Source organism: Amia ocellicauda, chromosome 18, assembly GCF_036373705.1.
Source record: "Amia ocellicauda isolate fAmiCal2 chromosome 18, fAmiCal2.hap1, whole genome shotgun sequence".
Classification (NCBI taxonomy): Eukaryota; Metazoa; Chordata; class Actinopteri; order Amiiformes; family Amiidae; genus Amia; species Amia ocellicauda.
In genome coordinates, this window is record NC_089867.1 from 850,070 (window position 1) to 869,176 (window position 19,107).

Genomic DNA, 19,107 nt, shown 5'->3' on the forward strand with positions numbered 1-19,107 from the left:
AATTTGCTGGTTAAGGCAGAACACAACAGTGAAAAAAGGATAGTAAAAATGACTGAAAAAGCTGTAGAAGAACACAAGTCAAGGCAGGTCCACACATGCAGGCACAAGCTATCCCAGCTAACTAGCATGGTAAAGCAAATTGAACAATTAATGGAAGAAGATGCCAATGTCGACCTTGTTAAAAACAAATTGTGTGTTGACTTCAGTTGTTTGCAGCAAGAATTATCCAACTTAAATGCTGGTTTGAGAAAATATATGACCCAGGACGAATTTTTTAGTTGGTTTTAGTTGGTTATCGATAAAAAGGGGTGAGATTAAAGAGTTCAATAGACTACAACTGCTGTGGGTAACTGTATGATTTAATTAAAGGCTTTTTTACGTTTTGGAATCGTAGGGCATTAAGTATTCAATCTAAATTAAAATGAGCAGTGATCAGGTTTTATTTATGTAGCTATTGAATATAATACTCTACTGTATCATAAATAAGTATATATTCTACAATTAGCAAGAAGGTCAAAAACGGCACACAATAAAGGAATTAAACAAGTGCAAATGTAAATATTGGAATAATGCTCAAAAGCAATATTTTAAATAAATATAAAAAATAATTGTACACTAAAGTAAACATTTTCAACACCGTGTAAACTTTGTTTTCAACATACAGTGCATGTATTTCAATAAACTATTTACTATATATTTAGCCTGCATACCCGACAGTTCGGGACAGTCCACACAGGACACGTTTCTCCACTTTCCCTGCATGAGCACGTACCACACACTGCATTGTGACAGCCCTCTCCAGGTGAACACTTTTGCTCCACGAATATATAGCATTGCAATAAATGCTCCTCCACTGATAATGTCCATGAATCATTATTTTGCATGCAATGTGCCTGCCTATTGCCTATTACATATTGATCAGTAGAGTAAAAACACTCTGTGCCATTTGGACCTGGCGTTTCACTCACAGTGTTTTCACAGATCTGTCATTCCCAGTATCACCGATGGCCCCTGAATCAGTCATGTTCATATATATACGGCATTTCCAAAATGAACTCTCTTCAATCTCCATTTTGAATCCATGTTTATTTGCGGGGTAATGATTGTATCCACTCAATCTGACTACAGTTGTAAGAAAACACCTGTAATGCTGTATAATGCATGCATTTTTCAAACACATGAAAGACTAGACAGGTAGAAATCTCCCCTTGAGCGCGAGACTTACTGTATTGTAATGGGCAGGCAGGATTATGCGTAATTATTTGAGTTATTATGTATTTAAATGACCGGTCAAAATGACCAGATTTTCGCTATTCTAGGTAAATGCGTTTATAATAGTGTTGCAACTTTAGACTATTACAATAGTCGAATATTCTATCTATATTTTTTTTCGATTAATCAACTAAATCGACATACGGCATTATTGAAGTATTTACTTATCATAGCCACCCCTTATTAATAATTTTAACCTTTACATGATGTAACAAAATACAGCAGATTTTTATTGGAATGGGATTTATTAAAAGAACACCTGCAAATACTGTGTTTATATATACATATATTATATACATGCAGCACTGTGCCTAGGTACTACATATAAAAAGTATAAAGAGAGAAGCCATGTACTATAATTCAAATTACAATATATCCAATAAATAAATGATATAATGTAATATTTTATTCAGTTGTTAAAAACAAGCTTATAGGCAGTACATTAATAATAATAAAAAAATAGCAGTCACAAATGTTTTTTTTTTGTAAGTAAATTGGTTTTCAAAATACCACCCCAAAAATCAGCTATATAATTTTTTTATAAAATTAAATACTGTACTATATCATTGTAATGTATTCTAATGGGGTACAGAGCTGGGAAAAGTAGAAGTGTGTGCACAGACGCCCCAAAAGACTCCAACTCCCACAATGCAGCAACATAATAACATGAAGTACTGCTCTGTCAGTAACACGAGATGCAGGCAATGATCTTCTAGATTTTAGAAGACAAACTGATGCGCGAGAGCGCAGTCACTCAGAAAGGTTACAAACCTAAGTAACGTTTGTATGATAAGCAAAAAAAACTCTGCTGTACAATTCAAAATCAAAATTTTTGGTCATTCAACCTTATTCACAGTTCTGAAACAAAACATTAGCTTTAATATAAATAAATGTGAGAATACAGCACACAGGCTTTTCTATTGTTTACTATGTTAAAAAAAAATACATAATTTTCTCTGAAATGTCCGTTCAAGTTTTGGTAACTGTTACACTAATACCCTGTGTCCACTGGCTTAAGTGTCTGGACTATCTAGTGCCAGACGTGGCCATAAGCATCTGTCACACCCACTGAGCAAATACTACGCTTTCAGAAACAGAGATGTGTGCTTGACTTGTAGACAGACAGGGAAGAGATAAGCTACATTATGTCGGAAGATATAATCTCAAGTGCCGTGTGGGATCACAAAGAAATTACAGTTTTATTAGAAGCAGGTGCTGAGATCCACATACAGAAACAACTACTGCTTCCAGTTAATATCCGAGTATTAAAAACTTGGCGAACACGGATTTCATAGGACCCCAGTACAGTGCCGTGACTAGTTAAAATTAAACTGAAGGATAATAAATTGGAGCAGTAGCATCTGATTTTCTTAATATTTTATGAGCAATTGGACAGTGTTTCAGGCTGTAATTTTGTGAATGGCTTTCAGGTCTGTTGTATAACAGTCCCATAGAGACAATCAGTACTAACACGATTTAGTTAACGTGTGCCCATTTACAAGTTAAATGAATGAATAAATAAATAAATACAGTAGATCTGGGTTTCCCTCTAAAACATTAAGGACTGGTTTAATAAATGTGTCCATAAGTCCACTCTAGCTGCTGTTGCTGTTTGATTAATCATGAAATGTGTGTATTTCGTTTCAACTGTAACTTGCCCTGGTTAAGGAAGTCTGCTAAGTAAATTAAAAATAATATGGCAAAAAGTGTAGTTTGCAGTTACAAATCTGTAGTAAGAGTAATAAGGGAGTCACGTTTTGCTGTGTAAAAGACATATCTTGATGATAATTACAATTAATATAGGGCTGTACCCAACTCAGATTTGGCTGTTCAATACAGAGATTTGACTACTCGTTCCTTTTTTCTTTTTTGTTCATAATAGACTATCTGGCAATCAGAAAATCCATTGGCATGAGTTTCAGTCATGATTTTGACCACATTAACATAAGCAAATGCAACAGAGTAATGGCAATATATTTTTTTGCATTTAAAAATCAATAGAAGACAGCTGCATATGATGCAAGATTGGAATTGCGGTCTATTTGAATTGCCGACAACGTCAGGCTACCATATGGATTTGTCAGAATAATGTGACAGGCAGCACACATGTATTTATTTTTAAATCAAGCTAACCAAAATGTTTTATTTCACTGTAAACATTAAAAACATGTAAATGGCTAAAGGAGGGGCAGGACAAATACCACACCGACCGCCCGTCCTCTCTCTCTCTCTCTCTCTCTCTCTCTCTCTCTCTCTCTCTCTCTATGCACTTCAGCCTTCCCTTCATCCAGAGCAAGGGCCAGAGCAATTACTCTACCTTGTGCCGAAATTTTTACATTCAGTATTTGTTAGCAACACAAACTATCTGCGACATTAGGTACTTCAATACATTACTTCCGCGGATATTCCGTATCAGAGCACTGAAACAGCGCTGCGCCTCCAAAGTGCTGAGGCGCCCCCAGCTGGCGCTTTCAGAAGAGCATTGTATGCTGCAGAAATCGCCAACCACCAGGCAGCACATGTTGTCATGCAGATTCTTTTTGGTGCAAGCATGCCAGGTTACCCTGCTAGAATATAAAATATAGGCCTACATCTACAATTATTGTAATACTCCAATAACTTAGATTTGACTGTCAAAAAAAAAAAAAAAACACTGCTAGACTTAGTTGACTGAGGGGTCCCCGACTGATGATTCGACTCGTTGACTTTCAGGGGGCAGCCCTACAATAATAACAATAATAATAAATAGCAAATGTTTATTTTTATTAATTCACAAGGAAACTATTTCTTACGGTAACATAATGCTTGTCTGAATATAATGTTCTCTCTCCGCTCTGTCTCCCCCTCCACCCTTCCTTCCACTGCCCTAACTCTCTTACCTTCCATTGACTGTTTTTCCCATCTATCTGTCAGCTGTGCTACCTCCTCTTTGTTCTCCTCCCTCACCTCCTCCCTTGACTCTCTCTGTCCTCTCACGTCTCATCTTGCCTGTTCCTCCCCACCTCAGCCTTGGCTCTCTGCTGTTCCATGCTCAACCCGAACTAGCCTGCGTGCCTCCAAACAGAAGTGGAAAAAGACCAAACTCCCAGCTGCCCTTGAAATCCACCACTCTCTACTGTCTACACTCACCTCAGCCAAGAAATCTTACTTCCAATCACTCTTTGAATCCACTATTATAAACCCCCGCAATCTCTACTCCACCTTCTCCTCCCTCCTTGCCCCCCCTCCCCCTCCACCTCCCTCATCTCTCACTGCTGCTGATTTTGCCTCCTTCTTCTCCTCCAAGACTGCAGACATCCGCAAGCTCTTCAACAGTCCCTCCTCCTCTCCCATCACACCCAAACCTCCCACCGACCAAGCTTCATTTTCTTCATTCTCACCTCTCTCGGACTCTGACGTTTCCGCGCTCCTCTTACGTCACAAACCTAGAAAGTGTGCCCTGGACCCTCTCCCTTCTTGCCTCCTCCAAGCGACCGCTCCTGATCTACTCCCCTTCATCTCCTCCCTCCTCAAATCCTCACTCTCTGGCTGTTTCCCCCCTGCATTTAAACAAGCTGCTGTCATCCCACTCCTCAAGAAACCAACCCTTGACCCCACCTCTCCTCAGAACTACCATCCTGTCTCCCTATCCCCTTCCTCTCAAAGACTCTCGAGCGGGCGGTCCACCGTCAGCTCTCTGATTTTCTGTCCCAACACTCACTCCTTGATCATCTGCAATCCGGATTCCGCACAGCTCACTCCACTGAGACTGCTCTCCTGGCAGTCACTGACTCCCTCAGCTGTGCTTGGGTGGCCTCCCTCTCCTCAGTCCTCATCCTCCTTGATCTCTCTGCAGCATTTGACACCATTGATCCATCCTCATCTTCTGCTGATCTCTCCATCTCAATCCCCTTGGTATCCACCACATTCTCTCCTTCTTCTTACACTATAAATCTAGGAGTCACCCTCGATCCTGCGCTCTCCTACATGAGCAACATAAGCCAAATCCATCCCTTCCTCACCGACTACTCGACTCAGCTGCTCATCCAGTCACTGGTTCTCTCCCGCCTGGACTACTGCAACTCCCTCATGCCCACTCCAGCTCAACCAGAACTGTGCGGCTCGTCTGGTATTCTCTATGCCCCGATTCGCACATGCTACTACACTGCTCCGCTCCTTCCACTGGCTCCCGATACTGGCACGCATTCAGTTCAAGACATTGACCCTCACCTACCGCTGTCTCGACCACACTGCACCAAGCTACCTTCAGTCCCTCATCTCTCCATACATATCCCCTCCAGACCACTGTGCTCTTCCGGTGCCAGAAGAACTCTGACTCCTCTCCACTCCCCTTCCTCCAGAGCCCGCTCCTTCTCATCCTTGGTCCCTAAATGGTGGAACAACCTTCCCACCGAAGTCAAAACAGCCGAGTCCTTGACCTCCTTCAGGTGCTTACTCAAGACACATCTTTTCAGACAGTATTTGTAATATTAGTCCTTTTAATGCCCGTTAGATAGCACTTCACAGCATTTTATCATGCTTCTTGCGTTATTGATTGATTTCTTACTTGCTTCCTTTCCCGTAACCCTTGACTGTGACCCTAAATCTTGACGGCACTTAGCTTTACTTTCCAGGATGTATGTCTGCACTTACTAGACTTAACTGTAAATTGGAATTTGTTAAATTGAATTATATCTTGAATTGCTTTGTTTAATTTAAATTTCAAATGTTTGATGCCTTGCACACTTAACTGTATTCTTGCACTTATATTGTAAGTCACCCTGGATAAGGGCATCTGCCAAGAAATAAAAATAATAATAATAATAATAATATTATTATTATTATTATTATTAATACGTTTAGCTCTTGCTATTATCTTGATTCAGAAAAGTATGTATTACGCTGTCTCCAATCATGCAATAAAAAAGCCACAGAAGTCCTTTCCACATGGTTCTGTCGCTCATAGTTTTATTTTCTGCCTTTGTTTTTAAAATTAAACACAAACCAAACCCACAATCGCGCTGCTCCTCCCACAACAGGGGACGGACTTCACAATGGCGTGGTTTTACAAAAAGCTGTGGCATGGCACACCACGGCACAGACGCTTAATCCTGTGGAACCGAGGCATTAGGGTGATCACCAGTACTCCATTATTATCAGATAATTGTCAGACAAATCGTTTAAATGTCCCGTTTTTCTTCAGCATAAAATAAGAGAACACCTGGGTCAGTTTAAATGAAAAGCTAACACAAACACAAATAAAAGATAACAATAGCAATAGCTGGGATTTTAACAACAACAATAAAAAAACACGGCCGCCATAAGGAAGGTAGGAAAAAGCACTTCCATTTGCTTTATGAACCCCCACCCCCTAACTGTTTCACATGTGTGTGTGTGTGTGCTGTAAAATGTCTGTATAATACAAAGACATTTAGTTTTATAGTAAAATATATTGCTAGTTAAAACTGATGCAAAAGTAATTAAAAAAAATAAAAGTAAAACTGCGAGTGAGAAATCACTTTCGCTGCCAAAGACGTGTGGATGTTTTCTTTTTTAGTGCATTGAAATTGTACTATTGTGAAAAGCCAGCTCTTTCTTACAAAGTAAACAAGAGACTGTGTATTTGATTGGCCTTTTAAAGTAATTCCAGATGACTGAACATTTGTTTTTAGGTTTGTTTATGTGCAGAGAAACTTGTTGCTTGCTCACCTTCCACCATTTTTAAAATATTGCGAATACTTGACAATTCTGTTTTCATTGTCGACTCATTTAATTCCTCGATTATTCCAATACTTCTAATAACTGTTGCAGCACTAGTTTATAACTTATTTATTTTTGCGTTTATGCAGCTAAAAAACACTGTAGGCATGTGTAATACATATAGTTAGGAAAAGTCATGAACGGGTATGCGCAGTGTATTTAGTAACACAGAGCAATTCCAATTTTAACTAGAAGTTGCATGCAACTTTTAAGGCTTCCATGTTGTATCAGTAGGTTTCAGATTTGAGCAGGCATTTCTAGTTTAAATGCATGTGTTATTAAATGTGTAATTTTCAATTCTAATCCACTGTAGTATACATTTGAGGTTTTCAATCTTTTGTCACTTGAAGTGTGTATTTCAATGTCAGTGAAGTATAATACTAATTTATTGCATGCATGCATGCATGAATTTTGTAAGTATCATCATTATCATCACTTAATTCGAACATATATGTGAAGTTTTCATTGTGTCATTCAAGATGCACAATGCAATTCCCAAGTTTGGCCACTTGATGGAGGTAGAGGTCTACATAAGCAATGTCATGATGTGGCTGACATGTGAAGCTGTCATTTTGGTTGGTGTACAGCAGCCAGGTTTTGTGTCCTATCAACTTGGATTCATCAACTTTGAGAGATCTTTCTGCTAGTTTAATCACTGACTATTTAAGTTCATTAGGCTATATTCTGAATATGTATACCATCATAGGTGACGTATTGTAACACAATTTGGTGAGTTTTTTAATTTTGCTGATTTTTCTGGGGTCAATTTCATGCTTTTATAAATACGTGTATTTTGCATTCGTGCACAGTCATTTTCTTGTGGCTGCCATGTTGTTGCACACAGTCACTTGCCTAATGCAGATATGATAGATAGCAGTGTCTATGTAAGACATGCAAAGTTTCAGGGAACTGGGCTTTAGAGTTCCAGAGTAGTAGCTGTTTTCATTTTCGAATGCGGACACATGTTAAATGCAACATTGCGGCTTAACCATGTACCTCACAAACTTAATTATCAGGTTTTATGTTCAATGCACAGACATAGACATAGGTGCTGAGTTTCATGTGCGTACTGCATTCCAGTGTTGAGGTAATGTGATACTTGTCTGAAGCGACGCATACGTTTTTTTTCATTGGCCCACAGCACCCAATGATTTTCACTGGGGCAACTAGCCTTTAACACCCTTGGTAGGACTATGTACTAGTGTCATGCATGCCAATTTGTGTCACAGTGGGTATAAGTGGCATGGATTAGAAGTTACCAAAGCTGGAATCAGAGAATGCTACATGGTGGACAAAGCGTGCGCCTGGGGAACTTCTGATGAACAAGCGTAATAGTGGGGCATAAGGTATGCATGTGTATGAAGTGGCATATGCATGTGTCATTAGGTTTTGGAGAAGAAGATTTCTGTTGCATTTCAAATTTAGACTCCTATCACAATATTTAGGAACACCATGAGACCAGCATGTGCAGTTTTCACTGCATTTGTAGGTATACGTGGTTTCTACAACACTTATGAGTTTCGTGAGTTTTCATGCATGTATGAGCGTTTTATGGACATTTGAAAGTTTCAAGTTTTCTGCACTGAAGATACAGGGTGCAATTTCCAAGTTTGTCCTCATGATGGAGGTAGAGATCTACATAACGAATTTCACTATAAGATTGAAGCTGTGATTTTCATTGGTGCACAGCAGCCATGTTTTTTGTCCTATCAACTTCGCTTTTTCAACGTTGACAGATGTTTGTACTAGTGTTAATCACTGATAATTTAAGCACCATAGGCTTAACTATGCTGTAGATATTCACTGCAGCAAGTGACATGGCCTTAAACAATAGGCTTCCAGCACTTTGGAAGCCTAATAACCAAATTGCTCAAAGTAGCTGGCTCGGTGCTTCTAGTCTTAATTCCTCTATCGGGGTTTTATTTATGTAATTTGTAAGTGAATATGTACTGTCATGTATGATTTATTATAGCACTATTTGATTTTAGCACAGCTTAATCTTTTGTTGGTGATCTTATTGTTTGTGATTAACAGCCTGTGATGAAAAGTGCATAACAAATTGGCTGTACCTGTGGTACCATTTAAAACGAATAGTGAAACATTGCAACTCCGATGCGATCATCGTTAAAGCCAGTATTTTTGGCACAGAACCTCCACACACATCATCACTGAAATCACACATTTGTAACACTTAAAAACAACAACATTGAAACTGATTAATTTACAAAAAGTTCTTTGAAATAAGTATTTGAAACTAAAACGTCTACTTCAAATGTTCCTTTTATAGTCGGGATTTAAAATCATAACACATTAAGAAAACAACAAATTGCAATGTCACTTTTTCATATTTATTTTATTCCATTTGTGTTGTGTATTTAATATTTATTAATATTACCTTTATTCTGTATTTGTGTAGTAACTAGTTCTACTATTTGATTGAAAAATAAAACAGAATAGTCCTGCTTCTTTTTCAGAAAAGGAGAATAAAGCCACACACCCCCAACGTGTGCTTCCAGTTTTGTTGTTTGTGGATGTTCCATGCCAAAAACTTTAAGTTCACTATTTGTTTAAAAAATAAAAAATCCTAATACCTGATCATATTATCAAAATGGAGCCCAAAAAGCATCCTGTCATTTCATTACAAACCTAAAAAAGCCTATGATGACAAACATAAAATCACCATGATGTATTTTACAGTATAACAGGCTTTAGCACTTGCTCATGGATGAACGTAATTACACATCTCAATTAGTGTATTTGACAAAAGGCTTTACCAATCTACGTTTTATATATTTTTCAATATGTTGAATAAAAAGATGTAGCCCCGTATTCTTTTTTAAACTGTACACAGGTGATACAGATTAATTCAGAGACATGGAAATGCTACAGCTGTACAACATGAGAGACACCTATTCCAATTCTCACACCACAAATTGTTTTAGTTTCTATCGCAACTGCAGGGTATTAAGCATAGCTTAATCAGAACGTGCAACAGTTAACTTCCTCGGCCACGCACCTCTGTACCTCGCCCCCTCCCTCGAGCCGATAATATCAAATATCACGATGTTTGCATGTCCATCATCGGTGATATGTAATTTTTAATATCGACCAACCCTAACACTGCTATAAATTTTCCATATTGGCACTTGTTCAAACAATGCAGACTGACATTATGAGTACCTTTGACTTGAGTTAATACAATGTCATTATATATACTTAATTACGACAGACATTTATCCCTGAAAACAACATTTAATTTAAAAGAAAGCTTTGAATCAGATACGTTTACCGATACAATTTAAACATTCTAAAATATCTACCCATTAATGAGTTACTGGTGTCATACCTTGAATAGCAGGAGGGGGGCAGGCAATGTGACAAAGAATGCGAAGCGCTGTCATTACTCCAGCCCCTTCTTGAGTTATCAGATTTTCCAGATTCTAAGAGGGATATAAAACATGTTTTTAGAAAAATTCAAGTATATGATTTTGGACATTCAGTCTTCACTTTTCATATAACACACTCAAAACATCTTCTATATATTATACTAATTTTGTATTAATATAGAGTTTTCATCAACTTTTATTTGTGAAACATAAACTTGGATTGCTTATATTGCTTATTACACAACCTTATTCATCACAAGTGAAAGCAAACTTAAAAACTTAATCTAATTAACATTACATAAAAACTGAAACAAAAAGTTCTACCTTGCTACTATAATTGTATTTCAGCATTATAAAATAAGAATATTCTCCAAGATATAGTTATACCACAATGCTAACGTGCCAAAACAGTTTTTCTGGTACACACTCCTTAGAGCACAACCAACAATATAGTATGTGCACAAACCAATATAGTATGCATTGTCTGGTTATTCTTTTTAAACTTTTTGCATCAACTACACTTATAATAATGATGAAGGAAAGTTTATTCATTTTAAATTGAATGACCAGATTAAGTAGCATTCTTCCAGTTTATTCTTGTGCTGATCTTCCAGCATGTGGCCTTTCCCTCATTCTTGATTTTTCTTGACTGGACATCTTATTCTCTGGTAATCACCTCTCATGGGCAGGCCTAATAAAAGCATGTCCAATAGTAACCAGGTGGTCTTCATTACTCAAACAGGGCATGGTTGTATGGCTGAACACTGTTACTGTGTTAATTAAAATGTATTTTTGAATGGTTAAGTATACAGGTTATTTATCAACTAGTGCTATTCACTCACCAAAAGGATTATTAGGAACACCATACTAATACTGTGTTTGACCCCCTTTCGCCTTCAGAACTGCCTTAATTCTACGTGGCATTGATTCAACAAGGTGCTGAAAGCATTCTTTAGAAATGTTGGCCCATATTGATAGGATAGCATCTTGCAGTTGATGGAGATTTGTGGGATGCACATCCAGGGCACGAAGCTCACGTTCCACCACATCCCAAAGATGCTCTATTGGGTTGAGATCTGGTGACTGTGGGGGCCAGTTTAGTACAGTGAACTCATTGTCATGTTCAAGAAACCAATTTGAAATGATTCCACCTTTGTGACTTGGTGCATTATCCTGCTGGAAGTAGCCATCAGAGGATGGGTACATGGTGGTCATAAAGGGATGGACATGGTCAGAAACAATGCTCAGGTAGGCCGTGGCATTTAAACGATGCCCAATTGGCACTAAGGGGCCTAAAGTGTGCCAAGAAAACATCCCCCACACCATTACACCACCACCAGCAGCCTGCACAGTGGTAACAAGGCATGATGGATCCATGTTCTCATTCTGTTTACGCCAAATTCTGACTCTACCATCTGAATGTCTCAACAGAAATCGAGACTCATCAGACCAGGCAACATTTTTCCAGTCTTCAACTGTCCAATTTTGGTGAGCTTGTGCAAATTGTAGCCTCTTTTTCCTATTTGTAGTGGAGATGAGTGGTACCCGGTGGGGTCTTCTGTTGTTGTAGCCCATCCGCCTCAAGGTTGTACGTGTTGTGGCTTCACAAATGCTTTGCTGCATACCTTGGTTGTAACGAGTGGTTATTTCAGTCAAAGTTGCTCTTTTATCAGCTTGAATCAGTTGGCCCATTCTCCTCTGACCTCTAGCATCAACAAGGCATTTTCGCCCACAGGACTGCCACATACTGGATGTTTTTCCCTTTTCACACCATTCTTTGTAAACCCTAGAAATGGTTGTGCGTGAAAATCCCAGTAACTGAGCAGATTGTGAAATACTCAGACCGGCCCGTCTGGCACCAACAACCATGGCACGCTCAAAATTGCTTAAATCACCTTTCTTTCCCATTCAGACATTCAGTTTGGAGTTCAGGAGATTGTCTTGACCAGGACCACACCCCTAAATGCATTGAAGCAACTGCCATGTGATTGGTTGGTTAGATAATTGCATTTATGAGAAATTGAACAGGTGTTCCTAATAATCCTTTAGGTGAGTGTATATTTATCTCAGCTGAAATTCCAAATCATTGAGCACCTAACTTATTAAATCACGTGTATTGCACTCAATATGTTGTGACCCTATGGAAGAATCCATCTGCTCATTCAATATAAAACGAATAAACTCATCACTATAATCATCATTATAAGTGTAAGTGTTGTAATTGATTTTTTTTTTTAAACATGAATCTATTTTATTAAAAGCAGTAAACTACTAAATCAGCAGACTCATCTGCTCAGTATTTACAACGTGCCATGTAAATCCTAAGATATTCAAGTTGTGCATCAGAATATATTAAATTCAGAAGACGACGGTGGAAAGAGTAAGTGTTGACTACAGATAAAAACAACTTTGCAGACCTGTTTAATGTACTCAATAAGACTTGGAATGCAATTTATTTCAAAACGCATTTTCTCCATAGGTTCAAGCCACTTGCTGAGTTCTGAAAAACATTTAAGAAAAACATTATATGCCTTTACGTGTTGCAAAAAGTAAGGTATATGTAATCATTCTGCTCAATTCTATCATATAAGCAATATGTAGCATTTCAATGTTTAACCCTATTAAACGGTAGCTGTCAAGATGACACACATAAGGCTGCTTTGGGCTTCAAAGAATGTTATTTGATTACTTCCTGGAAAATGAAAGAGCAGAGAATTCCCCTATGTGTTTTGCAATCAAGGAAGTGATCAAATGACATCCTAAAACCTAAAAGGAGCCCCCCTTTCAAACATGAAAAGTTACTTATACACTCCTACCCACACATGAAAAACATAAACCATAACACAAAACAATTGTCTTTAAATCATCAAGGGGGTCAGGAACTGGGCTTCAAGGCAGTGCCTACTATAGCACAGTGTTCCCTTTCACTATACTGGGGACTGTTTTTTTGTGACTTTCTGGTCCACAGAAAAAACTGCCCAATGGTATGGCTGATGGTAGGACATTATGAAAGCCGAGTTTAAGATTTATTCAGCTAAATTTAAGTTTCTTTTCCATTTGCTTTTAAAATAACTGATTCTTATGTACAACAATAAAATGGTATCTATAAAATGTCAATATGGGAGCATACCCTGCAGTTTGGGATTGTTCTCGTCGGCCTTGCACAATTTGAGCAAGGGTGTAGCATAGTTCTCCAGCATTCGTACATCATTAGATGACTGGACCACCAGCAAAACCAGCATGCAAGCATAATTGTAGGTCACAGACTTCCTTGCTTTTGCTTCCCTAGCAGAGCAACAACAAAACAATGACAGTCAATACAACTATAAAATTCCTTGCATCAGAACTCATAATCATGTCTGTGGTATTGAGATGCATAAATTACCTTGCCATACATACAAATTACCCAAACATGTTCAACTATATATTCAATGATGATTGAAAAATTAGCCTTACCCTAAGCCTTCTTTGGAATAGTGCTCCATCAGGGTAACAAGACAGGAGAAGTTCTGGTCCAAGCTGAAAACATGGGACACTGCAGAGCGGCCTGTGGAGCTAAAGGAGATGAGATAGAGGCTATGTAGAGTCCCTAGCACCTCAGGGTTGTCCCCCTCCTCCAGTCCAGCATCCCTGCTAAAGTGATTGAAGAGCTCTGCTACACTGTGCAGTGCATGGAGAGCCTGCATCAGCCACACCGCTAAGCTATCCTCACTAGTGCTGTCCGTAGGAGAACCCTCCTCTGGGTCCTGCTCTGATATCTGTGTAAGCACTCTGGTGAGCAGGTTAGTGGCATCATGCTCAGTCATGAGGAAGAGCAGGCCTCTCTGAGTCTGTGTCAAGAACCGCAGCAAGTCCTTGACAGCTTGCAGAACTCCAGGGTGGACACTGGCTGCTGGGGTGGACAGCACCACTGTCAGAGACTCCAGGAAGTGTCGACTGTGCATATACCTGCAGAGGAAGGAAGATAAATAAAGAAGCCTTCTCAACAGGACATTGAAATATATATAGGTAAAGTTAGAAATATATAATATACAGTAAGGGAAAAAAGTATTTGATCCCCTGCTGATTTTGTACGTTTGCCCACTGACAAAGAAATGATCAGTCTATAATTTAAATGGAAGGTGTATTTTAACAGTGAGAGACAGAATAACAACAACAAAATCCAGAAAAACACATTTCAAAAAAGTTATAAACTGATTTGCATGTTAATGAGGGAAATAAGTATTTGACCCCTTCGACTTAGTACTTGGAGGCAAAACCCTTGTTGGCAATCACAGAGGTCAGACGTTTCTTGTAGTTGGCCACAAGGTTTGCACACATCTCAGGAGGGATTTTGTCCCACTCCTCTTTGCAGATCCTCTCCAAGTCATTAAGGTTTCGAGGCTGACGTTTGGCAACTCGAACCTTCAGCTCCCTCCACAGATTTTCTATGGGATTAAGGTCTGGAGACTGGCTAGGTCACTCCAGGACCTTAATGTGCTTTTTCTTGAGACACTCATTTGTTGCCTTGGCTGTGTGTTTTGGGTCATTGTCATGCTGGAATACCCAGTTGTCCTGTCCCCTTAGCAGAAAAACACCCCCAAAGCATGTTTCCACCTCCATGTTTGACGGTGGGGATGGTGTTCTTGGGGTCATAGGCAGCATTCCTCCTCCTCCAAACACGGCGAGTTGAGCTGATGCCAAAGAGCTCGATTTTGGTCTCATCTGACCACAACACTTTCACCCAGTTCTCCTCTGAATCATTCAGATGTTCATTGGCAAACTTCAGACGGGCCTGTACATGTGCTTTCTTGAGCAGGGGGACCTTGCGGGCTCTGCAGGATTTCAGTCCTTCACGGCGTAGTGAGTTACCAATTGTTTTCTTGGTGACTATGGTCCCAGCTGCCTTGAGATCATTAACAAGATCCTCCCATGTAGTTCTGGGCTGATTCCTCACCGTTCTCATGATCACTGAAACTCCACGAGGGAGACTGACAGTTATTTTGTGTTTCTTCCATTTGCGAATAATCGCAACAACTGTTGTCACCTTCTCACCAAGCTTCTTGGCGATGGTCTTGTAGCCCATTCCAGCCTTGTGTAGGTCTACAATCTTGTCCCTGACATCCTTGGACAGCTCTTTGGTCATGGCCATGGTGGAGAGTTTGGAATCTGATTGATTGATTGCTTCTGTGGACAGGTGTATTTTATACAGGTAACGAGCTGAGATTAGGAGCACTCTCTTAAAGGGAGTGCTCCTAATCTCAGCTCGTTACCTGTATAAAAGACACCTGGGAGCCAGAAATCTTGCTGATTGATACAGGATCAAATACTTATTTCCCTCATTAACATGCAAATCAATTTATAATTTTTTTGAAATGCGTTTTTCTGGATTTTTTTGTTGTTATTCTGTCTCTCACTGTTAAAATACACCTACCATTAAAATTATAGACTGATCATTTCTTTGTCAGTGGGCAAACGTACAACATCAGCAGGGGATCAAATACTTTTTTCCCTCACTGTGTGTGTATATATATCCCCCCCTTCATTTATACCATTATCAGTTAAATGTAACAAGAAACAGCAGAGTACAAGTACTTACCTGAAGAGAACAGGGTATGGATCATCTCTTTCCAGAGGCCCTGTTATGCGAGCTGTGGTTGGGAAAGACTTGACAGGGGGTTGAATCATTGAATATGGTGCAGTCTCCAAAAGATGAAGAATTTCATCAAGTATGCCGATTAGTTTTTCCAGGTCTCCCTCACTAATGTTTGAAGAGGCCAAGAGGTGGTCCATATCCATCGGGCTCTCAGGCTCACCTTCTTCTTCTTTACTGGACTTCTCCTGCACAGATTCAGCATCAGGCTCACATTCGCTATGGCTTGGTGCTGATGGAAGTCTCTCTGCCCAAAGGCTGGCAGTCCTCTGGAGGTCTGACAAAATTTCAAAGAAATGGCCCTTCTGGATAATGGCTGTACCAGCCGTCACCACCCGCACAGTCTGGTCTAACAGGATCAGCTCCACAAGCTTTGAGTAGCCACTCTTATCTTGACCATCGGGTGTGGTGCTCAGGAATGCCTCCATCCCTTCAGAAATACTGATGAGGCTGTCTAAGGATTTCAACGTGTTGAGCTTGAGGGAGGATGACACATGCTCTGCAAACAAGATCTCAAAGAGTCTGCTAATAATTCCACCTTCAATTAGAGCTAGCACTGCTTGGGTACCGCATTCAGCAAGTGCAGAGGCTAGTTTGGTTCCTGCTTTTAGCTGCCTGACATTTAATGCTATTGGCTGTGAAAAAGCTAACTGGAGACACAAGGCATTCATTGTCCACTGCACTAGCTGTTTGAGATTGTTTTGCTCCAGGTCTTTCACATTCAGGTAGCTCAGACCCTTAACTAGAAGACCTGGAACTTCCTCTAAAGCCATTACCCACTTGGCACCTCTCTCTTCCTTGTATGTTTCCAGTAGCTCAGTGAGCTTGGCTGCAGACTCTGCAGCCAACGAAGTATCATCATGCAAGTCAATATCCTTCACATTGTTCAGTTCTGTCTCAAACTTTGTCCTATAAGGAGGGCTGAAGTATAACAGGGGCCGAATTTCTCTCTCATAGGGATCATACTGTATGGTCGGTACAGCAGCAAGGTCCTCAGCCGTATAGTCAATATCAAAGGTTGGTAGCTTAAAATTCACATTCTCCAGATCTTCTTCATCACTAGAAATCTGTTCATAGCCATCATCTCCTAAAAAAATATTAAAACATGGTTTTGAGAAGGAATTGGGGCATTTCAAATTAGTCACTGCTTTTAATACAGACTATTTAGTATTGTTGCAGGAACTAATGGAAATATATGCTCTCAATGTTTAAATGACAGTGTAATGAAATGCAAAGAGTGAACTGAAAGAGTAAATGCACTGAAATGCCACAATCCCCTGCCTTTACCTACCTTCTCCTTCCTCTTCTTCCTCACCCTCTTCATCCTCCTCCTCCTCCTCTTCATCCTCCACAATGCTGCCATCTGTTCTCACATCATCTTCCTCCTCCTCCTCACCCTCAGCAACTCCCTCCTCTTCGTCCTCACCCTCTTCTTCGGCCTCACCCTCATCGGAGTATGGCTCTTCTGGTGGCAGCGATCCACGTTCAGGAGAAATTGGCTCTAGGTAATCATCTCGGCCTTCCTCACATTCCTCTTTTTCAGCACCCACTGAAATCATAAAAGACCAACTCCTCTTGAAGGGCAAGACTAAATGTTACTATGTATGTTTTCTAGATAGCTCTCTTCTGAAAACAGACATCTTTTTGTGGCTCAGCAACTGTGTGTCAAACTAGCACACATTTTTTATTAGAAGTAAACAAGATAAGCAAATTTAATTGGGAATGCATTTAGAAAAATCTGTTTAAGAAACAATAGTCTGAAAGCCACAAATTATATGTTAATTTAAATATTATGTACTAATGTACTTTTTGAATGTAGTAAACTATACCACTTAAACAAGGTTGTGGTCAATTCCACTTTTTGATTAACCCATTCCAAATTGCAATTACAATTATTTTTGATAGACATAATAGGCACCATTGGAATTGACACTGAATTGAAAAAGGCATTACAAATTGAATTAGAATGGAAAAGCTGGAATTGACCTAAAACTTGCATTCATCTTTTTCCCTGCCACCAGGCCAGTTAGCAGTTTGTTGATCTTTGACATGTAATATCATTAATCAGATAGATTCTATTTTGTATAGTTCCAAATGGGGAAAAAGGAAACTATGTGAAAAATTATTGGAAAATGTGACCTGTCACTATTTAAGACAATATAATAAATATATAAAGTTAAATGTACCATATGTATTTCAGAACCCTGGGGTAAATCGGTTGTAAATCAGATGTAAAAAGCCATACCTGTATCTGGGATAGCTTCATCTTCATCATCGTCAGGTGGGGGTGGACCTGGAGGTGTTCTGGGGCCTCTGGGTTGGGGCCTAGGAGGGCTACCATTATACTGATCTTCTTTATCCCAGTCTACACACATAATAAAAAAATCAAAAGACTGGTATCACTTTCTCCCCAAATACACTTATTAGATTGTCCCATCGCTGGGATAATAAGATATCTAATTAAAAACCTGCAATTTAACATCAATAAAAAATTAAGAAATAATTGCACACATGCCAACTGGGAAGCATGGTGGGTTTGTGGAAGACCTATAGGTGTATGCCACCAAGGAATATGTAATGAAAGTTGTAAGCCAGGCATGCCTAGAAATGTTGCTCTACAGTAAACATAGGCTAACTACTATGTGAGACGAAAGAAACAAAGTTTACAAATGAGAGGATAGGGGTGGGAATTGAAAATCGATTCCAATCCTGGAATCGGATACTTAAGGTGAGGAATCGGATACTTGTTATAAAATTAAAACTTCGATTCCGCTTATCGATTCCTGTGTGCGCATTTTCAGATTTCAGACTTCCTCGCTAATCTACGTCATCGTCATGTAAACATCAGTCGCAATGGACCACGGGAAGCACTCAAAAATGTGGCTACACATTGCGAAGTCAGAAGCTGAAAAAGCAAAGTGTAATATTTGTAATAAACAAAGGTGTCACCACCAACATGACAAAGCATAATTTTAGAAATAGTTTTGAGCTAGCCTAGCGATGCTAGCAAGCAATGTTTGTTTATTCCCAGGGAGATGACCAGGGCGCTCAACACGAAGTACACACCCCCTTCCAGGG

General features: G+C 39.4%; 1 protein-coding gene across 1 annotated transcript in view; it reads right to left on the bottom strand.

The window, feature by feature from the left end:
* Nucleotides 1-19,107, bottom strand: part of virma (vir like m6A methyltransferase associated) — an 86,107-nt gene that overhangs the window by 23,586 nt on the left and 43,414 nt on the right. Inside the window, exons 6-12 of the mRNA XM_066690409.1 lie at nucleotides 18,275-18,394; nucleotides 17,321-17,578; nucleotides 15,976-17,116; nucleotides 13,854-14,345; nucleotides 13,528-13,682; nucleotides 12,815-12,897; nucleotides 10,358-10,451 (exon numbers count right to left, since the gene is read on the bottom strand). Coding sequence (XP_066546506.1) covers nucleotides 10,358-10,451; nucleotides 12,815-12,897; nucleotides 13,528-13,682; nucleotides 13,854-14,345; nucleotides 15,976-17,116; nucleotides 17,321-17,578; nucleotides 18,275-18,394 — 2,343 coding nt within the window. The remainder of the gene's footprint in view (nucleotides 1-10,357; nucleotides 10,452-12,814; nucleotides 12,898-13,527; nucleotides 13,683-13,853; nucleotides 14,346-15,975; nucleotides 17,117-17,320; nucleotides 17,579-18,274; nucleotides 18,395-19,107) is intronic.